This window comes from Rhinolophus sinicus, linkage group LG03 (genome assembly GCF_036562045.2).
Source record: "Rhinolophus sinicus isolate RSC01 linkage group LG03, ASM3656204v1, whole genome shotgun sequence".
Taxonomy (NCBI): domain Eukaryota; kingdom Metazoa; phylum Chordata; class Mammalia; order Chiroptera; family Rhinolophidae; genus Rhinolophus; species Rhinolophus sinicus.
In genome coordinates, this window is record NC_133753.1 from 100,076,962 (window position 1) to 100,084,287 (window position 7,326).

General features: G+C 51.0%; 1 protein-coding gene across 2 annotated transcripts; it reads left to right on the forward strand.

The window, feature by feature from the left end:
* The first annotated feature begins 1,238 nt into the window (after positions 1–1,238).
* Positions 1,239–4,379, forward strand: MOSPD3 (motile sperm domain containing 3). Of its 2 annotated transcripts, XM_019752751.2 has the most exons (6): positions 1,239–1,379; positions 1,844–2,111; positions 2,338–2,413; positions 2,636–2,865; positions 3,859–4,023; positions 4,142–4,379. In XM_019752751.2, exons 2-6 carry the CDS (start codon positions 1,907–1,909, stop codon positions 4,171–4,173), a joined length of 708 nt encoding a protein of 235 aa, XP_019608310.1. In that variant the 5' UTR covers positions 1,239–1,379; positions 1,844–1,906; the 3' UTR covers positions 4,174–4,379. The 2 variants fall into 2 exon arrangements, with proteins under 2 accessions (XP_019608310.1, XP_019608309.1); XM_019752750.2 differs by lacking the exon at positions 1,239–1,379 and having other exon boundaries at positions 1,673–2,111.
* Positions 4,380–7,326: the final 2,947 nt, after the last annotated feature.

A 7,326-nucleotide genomic window follows, 5' to 3' on the forward strand; every position in this document is an offset into this window, starting at 1 on the left:
CTATTTAGATGGATATGTTAATGAGCTTGATTGTGGTGATCTTTTATATATACACAAGGTCAGACAATTGTGTTTGCAAATTTTCCACCATGCACTTACACAGTGGGAAGTTTGCAAACTTAATTGTCCGACTTATGTGTGTGTATAAAAACATCAAGTTGTAGACCTTAAATATATACAATTTTTATGTCAAAGATATCTCGAATCTGTTAAAAAGAAATTTTTTTAAAAAATCTCCCATAGTTTTCTATCAGTCTCAGAATAAAATCCAAAGGCCTACTGTGTGCTCAAAGGCTCTAGGTGATCTGCATCCTGCCTCCCACCCCATTCACCTCGGACTATTGTCTTCCTTACCACCACTGTTCCAGTCACACTGGCTCCTTGACCATTTCTAGTACACTGGCTTTGCCTGTAGTATTCCCTCTATCTGGAATTCTCTTCCATAGATAGCTCATGGCTCGCTTCCTAACTTCAATCAGAAGTTTGTCCTAGTTACTCAGTCATTTGTTCATTCCAAAAGGCAGGCGCTGTTTTAGGCACCAAAGATACAACAAAACAAAGTCTCTGCTCTTGTGGAAAGGAGAGTATATTCTCCTGGAGCAGAGATGAACAGTACTCTCCTGGAGCAGAGATGAACAGTAAAATATATAAGGTCAAACAGCTCTGAGTGCTGTGAAGAAAACAAAAGCATGATTAAGAGGACGAAGTCAGATTCTACATTTGATAGGGTGCTCAGGAAGACTTTTGGATAAGATCAACTCTGTTTTTGCTCCACTGCTAACCAATTGTGTGGCCTGGGGTGAGATTGTCACCTTGCTGAGGTTTCCTTGGCTGTAAAATGTGAAGATTTGGTGTGATGATGTAAATGGCAGGGTTGGTAAATCTTAATCCCTGTGCAAATGTGAGTGATTTTCAAGTTTCATGTAGGAAGGAGAGAATCAGGAGAGGAGCCCTAGGCTGAGACCCAAATCCAACTGGGAGCAACCTCGAACTACTACTACTGTAGGAAACAGCTTTGATTGCTGCAGAAGCTTCTAGAGAGCCTGGGATTGAAGTGGAGAAAGAGGGCTTCTCTATGGGATGGAAGTCTAGCGATCTGGACAGTCTGAGTGGGAAGGAACAAGGCCCGTTTCCAGCCTCGCCCAGGTCCACCAGAGTAACTCCAGGGCTAGAGTTCTAGCCAGAGACACTGGTCAAGTTTTATGTCACCAGGATCAAGTCAATTACGTCTTTAAGCGCACCCATCGGCGTATACTTATGGCGGAAACGAGGTTGCCCTGACCAATGACAGAGGCCGTACGGCGGAAGTACAGAAAGCGTCTCTCGGGCAGATGGCTGCTCCGATACGGTCACAAATTGGCAGGTACCGTGATCAGAAGGTGAGCATCGTAGCTTGAACGGCCGATCGGAGGCGGAAACCTTAAGGAGCGCAAGCCCGAGCTCAGGGAGGGGTCGGAGGGACAGTAACAGGCCTCTGGTAGCCGGAGGCAGGAAGGGCAGGTCCGGAGGAGACCTCTGCGGCAGGCGGAGTCTGGCGGGAGAGAAGGGACGGAACCCCTGGACGCCCGGAAGGGGCGGGGCCTAGTGTGGGTGGGGCTTATGGAGATAGCCCAGTTGGGGGCCGCGAGGGGACTGGTTTACGGGGTGGGAGTGACCATGGAGGTTGGGCTTGGGGGCGGGGCCTAAAGGGACTGGGCAGAGCCGGAGAGGACAAGGGTTTGGGGTCTGGGTCCTGGTCTGCGGGAGCCTCATCTAGTGAGGTTTCGAGGCCGCGGTGGCGGCGGCGCCATAAATCCAGGCCCTGCCCCACGATCTCATCCCTTTCCCCGCTTTCGCTCCCCAGCTCTAGATTCCAGGCCCTGTCCCCCGAGCTCTGCCCTCGGATGTCCCACCGCCCAGAGCCTGCATGCGCCGCGGGGCGCCCCAGGACCAGGAGCTCGTGGGTCCGGGGGCTCCTGGGCGGGGATCCCGGGGCGCCCCTCCTCCCTCGGTACCTGTTATCCCGGTCCTCGTCTTTCCCCCGGATCTAGTATTCAGAGCGGACCAACGGAGCGGACCCCGGCAGCTGCTGACCCTCTATAACCCCACGGGAGCTGCGCTTCGCTTCCGAGGTGAAGGGATGGGCCCCTCATGCTATGGATGTGGAGGCTGGTGGCAGGACATTGGGGGCGTGTATGGGCTGGAGGAGTCAGATGCGTGTGGTCAGATGTTCAGCCTTGGCGGACTGGAAGAGTCATGGGGGTAGAAGGCAAGGGGAATTCTAGTGTCCCGTCATGGGAAAGGCTTGTGTAGGGTCTGTGAGGCAATAGTCGGTCTCTCTGTGCCTTTATCCCCCAGTTCTGTGCACAGCACCTGCCAAGTACACAGTGTTTGATGCAGAAGGATATGTGAAGCCTCAGTCCTGCATTGACATGTGAGTTGGGAGGGTGGCGAAGCCAGATGTCACTGCCACCTCTCTCTGAATTACTGAGCTGTAGTCTTAGGTCTCAGACGTGGTCCTCTTCAACCTGTTTTCCTCACCCTCTGTCTGCGACCATATGGGAGAGTTTCCTGGGAGTGTGGGACCTGGGTCCGCTTGGATTACTGCCTCTCACTCACTTCCTCTCAATTGGCTTCTCTCCTGTCTTGGGACCAGTGTGATTCGCCACGTGTCCCCCATTCCCAGCCACTATGACGTCCAGGACCGCTTCCGCATTGAGCTGTCTGAGGAGGGGGCTGAGGGCCGAGTGGTGGGGCGCAAGGACATCACCTCGGTTCTGAGGGCGCCAGCGTACTCCCTTGAACTTCAGGAACAATCCAACCCAATGCCCCACCCAGGACCTCCTTCCTGGACAGCACCACCCACAGCCAGACACCTCCCAGAAAGTAAGTTTTGGGGGATGGGAATTCTTTAGTTCTCTAGGGAGGGAGAACCTGGCATTCCCTAGAGATAAGTTCAGCTGGAGTTGAAGACGTCTTCTGGTTCAGTCTTTTTCTTTTTGGTGGAAACATTCCTGGGAGTTGAGATTTTATATCAAGTTAGGGAATAAGCAGACTTTGCAGTTTCCCTGGTTTCTGGCCTCTACTTTGATGGAAAAGTTCTTCCTTAGCTCTAACTTCTGTACTTTCTACGATGTGCCAGCTCAGTTCAGCTCAATAAGAAACTTGTACTGAGCAGTTATGCTGTACCAAGTTGTGTGCTGGGTCTGGGAGGTGGAGGTCCCTGCTGGACAGACAGGTACACAGGAACTAGTAATCAGGCAGAGTGAAGTAAAAAAGAGTGCTGAGGGGGCGGACGGGTGGCTCAGTTGGTTAGAGCGTGAGCTCTGGGCAGCAGGGGCTGCCGGTTCGATTCCACATGGGCCAGCAAGCTGCGCCCTCCACAGCTAGAATGAAATCAACGAGCTGCCGCTCAGCTCCCAGGTGGCCAGATGGCTCAATTGGTTGGAGCGCGGGGTGTCAACCACAAGGTTGCCAGTTTACTCCTTGACTCCCCCAAGGGATGGTGGGCTCCGCCCCTCCCCCCCAACTAAGATTGAACACGGCACCTTGAGTTGAGCTGCACCCTCCACAACTAAGATGGAAAGGGCAACAACTTGACTTGGAAAAGTCCCAGAAGTACACACTGTTCCCCAATAAAGTCCTGTTCCCCTTCCCCAATAAAATCTTTAAAAACAAAAAAAAATGCTAAGGAACCAGAGGAGAGAGGGTTTCTTGTGGCTGTGGGGACAGAGGATCCAGGAAGAGAGACGACACTTACCATGTGCCACTGGAAGCCAATAAAAAGTAGATACACCTTCCATTTTCAGCCTCCTCCCTGGAGGACCTTGGGTTGGGCAGGAATGGGGGCTGGAACTCGTGCTGATCCTTGTTTCCCAGAATCCCACTCGCAACTGGCCACCAGCTCCTTCCTCCTCTTCTTGCTGACGGGCATAGTCTCGGTGGCCTTCCTTCTGCTCCCGCTCCAGGATGAACTCGGCAGCCAGCTGCCCCAAATCCTTCACGTCTCCATGGGACAAAAGTTGGTGGCAGCCTACATCTTGGGTGAGCACAGAAGTGGCCAGGGGATCCAGGCTCCAGAGAAAGGGGGATGGGGCCTGGGAAGAGGGCTTCCGGAGCCCCAGGGCTGCTCCTAGGACCTTGCTCTTTCTCCCCTCTCCAGGTCTGCTCACCATGGTTTTCCTGCGGACCTGAGCGCCCCACTCAACCTCCACCCCCTCCAGGGCAGGGATGTGGACGTGAGACGGCCACTGTGATGCTCAGACCTTGCCTCCACCCCTACGCCCTCTTCCTTCTTCCTGCCCGCTGCCCCCACCACCCCCGACAAAAAGTACCCAGGGATTTGTATTCATTTTCCAAGTTGAATAAAATAAATTTGTAAAATTAAACTGAGAAATGTAGGGAACATGCCCCTTTCTTCCTACTTCTTTGCTCCAGTTCCTCCTACTCCAATTCCCTGGGGACCCAGGACCTGAGGCAGGGAAGAGGCCCAGGCAGGATTTAGGAGAGCTGGGCTTTTGTCCTGGTGCTACACCAAAAAAACTAACCTTGAGCACGACCTTTCATTTCTCTGAGCTTCAGTTTCTACCTCCTAAACGAGGGAATTGGGAGAGTTGGTTCTTTTTTTTCTCACCCATCTTTTCACCCCACCCCCTTTGGCAACATCAGCTTGTTCTCTATACTTTTGGGTTTGTTCCTGTTTTGTTTGGTTTATTCATTTTTAAAACATTTTTAGGTTCCACATGTAAGTGAAATACAGATTTATCTTTGTCTGTTTGACTTATTTCACTTAGCATTAATGCCCACTAGGTCCATCCTTGTCATAAATGGCCCAAGATTTCATACTTTTTATGGCTGAGTAATATTCCCGTGTGTGTGTGTGTGTGTGTGTGTGTGTGTGTGTGCGCATGCGCGCGCGCCACATTTTCTTTATCCATTCATCTATTGATGGACACTTAGCAGCACAGGTAGATTATTGACTGGGGACAAAAACCAGCAAGGTAATGTTGTTAAGACAGACTTAGTCTATTAACGCTGCTGGAAAGCTATCAGTTGTTTCAGCTTTACTTTGGGGGCCTTGGGAGCTGCCCAACTGCCCAGGGAGTCTTGTCCTTCCCACACACGAAGCTGGCCCCAGTGGGGCATGGCCCCAGTAGTGTGCAGAGAATGGCTCAGCAGCCTGTGTCAGGGAGTATGGGGGAGGGCTCTCACTATGGTCCAGTGAACCCCTCACCAAATTACATGTGTATGACTGATAACCATTCATACTGGGCTGGCTGTGCCCCTTTGCAGGCCAATGGTGACCCCAAAGTGCATTTGAAGTATCACACACAAATGACCCTGTTGGTATTTGCTGTGAAAAGACCTTGTTGCCGGTGGGATCAGGAAGGCTTTCTGGGACACAGTTTTGAAGGGGGCAGCTATAGGGATGGGAGGGGCTTGGGACACAGACCTTTTTATTTAAGTAAATTTCTTTAGAAGACAATACTGAGCTTGCAGCAGTTGGAGTGAGTATTAGTGTCCCGTGACTGCTCTAACAATTTATCACAAACTTAGTGGCTTAAAACAATACAGATGCGTTCTTTCTGGAGGCACCAGGGGAGGATGTCTCCTTGCTGCTTTTTCTAACTTCTAGAGTCCATCTTCATTCCTTGGCTTGCAGTCCCTTCCTCCATCTTTCAAGCCAGGAGTGGAAATAACGAATGACCAATGTTTTAAACCACTAAAGAGAGAAACAAAAAAAAAAAGCCAAGAGTGTAGCATTTTCAAATCTCTCTCTGACTCTGACACTCGGCTTCTGTTGTCATTTCTCCTTTCTCTATCATTGATTTTCCTGCCTCCTTATATAAGGACCTTAGTGATTACATTACACCCCCCGCCCCGCCCCACCCAATCTGGGATAATTTTCCTGTGTTAGTTTGCTAAGGCTGCCATGTTCTGTGTGGCTTAAACTACAGAAATTTATTTTTTCACAGTTCTTGAGACTAGAAGTCCAAGATCAAGGGGTTAGCAGATTTGGTTTCCCCTGAAACCTCTCTTCTTGGCTTGCAGATGGCCGCCTTCTCGCTATGTCCTCCCACAGTCTTTCTTCTGTGTGTGCATCCCTGGGGTCTCTGTGTCAAGTCTCCTCTTCATTCACAGTGTTTGCGGATTAGGACATGGACCTCTTTGTCCAGACCTCTTTGTAGTAGATTCTGTCTACTACAGGGAGCAAAGGAACAAGGTGAACAAGGGCTGAGACGCCACTTTGGAAAATTTGTTCTGGACTGTGTCAGGGAAGCAAATAGTCAAGAGGGGTTCTGGCCCTGGTCCCATCTCCTAAGATCCCACCAAGTCAGGCTCAGGGGGCTAAGGAAGGGGCAGTTTCATCCTAGAACCCAGGGGCTGGGACCTCCCAAGCCACACAAGAAGTCTTCACGTCCCACATCCTGAGGAGCTGGGTAGGACCCTGAGAGGCGGTCACTGGGAGTTTTGCAGCTGCCCTGGGAGTGAGAGGCAGGGCCACAGGGTCTCTGCCTTCTGAGACAAAGATGAAAGGTAAAGTGGTGCCACCTGCCCTTGTAATTTCCTGCCTTCCTGCAGCTTCCAGCTCACTGGACAAAGATTGGCCAAAGGGGAACTTAGCAGGAGAGACGTCTTAGGCCAGGCCACCATGTGACCACTGCAGTCTCACAGGACTCCATGCTCAAAAGGGGTCCTGTGTTTGGGTTTAAGGCTCTGTGGTTGCTATCTTGAAATTCTTAATGATTCTACCTTTGAATTTATGTTTTGGAAGTAGAGTCCAATGGGACCGTAGAGCATGTGCTTGGGGTCCTGCCTCGCCTGAATGGGGTTCTTGCCTGCCAGCTCCCTTCCCCATCGAGTGACAACTGCCACCTTCCTTCCCCAGCAGGAACCTGGGCGCAGGTCTGGATCAGGGTCATGGTTGAGTATATCTGTACTAAGTTGTGGGACAGAACCCTGGGTGCCTTTGGGGATCTTCCCCAGAGTAATTCCCTGTCTGGGGGATTTGGGCATTAAACAGCAATGACACGTTGAGCAACTGTGGAAGAAAGAAAAAAGCTTTCTTCTTGCTTCTTGAACAAGAGGCCCTGTATTTTCATTTTGCAACAGACCTTACAAATGATGTAGCTGTGCTTGGTCTCAGGAGAAGATTCAGAGCCAGCCCCCCACCCATGGTGGTTTTTGGAGAAGGGCCCTCATTTCCTTAGGCAATTTCCTTCCTTAGGTAACAAAACAGCTCGGAGTTTCCCCCATGGAGACAGCATTCCTACTTGCAAACTCTCTGGCCCCTTCTGCTCAACCCTTCCCTAGGTCTCAGGTGAGCGATGATTGAGTGGGTGAGAG

Bases quoted from the DNA above. Each gene is read 5' to 3' on its own strand.
- MOSPD3 (XM_019752751.2), top strand. From the start codon at position 1,907: ATGCGCCGCGGGGCGCCCCAGGACCAGGAGCTCGTGGGTCCGGGGGCT. The intron at 2,414-2,635 runs GTGAGTTGGGAG...TCTTGGGACCAG, and splicing joins CCTCAGTCCTGCATTGACAT to TGTGATTCGCCACGTGTCCC. The intron at 2,866-3,858 runs GTAAGTTTTGGG...CTTGTTTCCCAG, and splicing joins AGCCAGACACCTCCCAGAAA to AATCCCACTCGCAACTGGCC.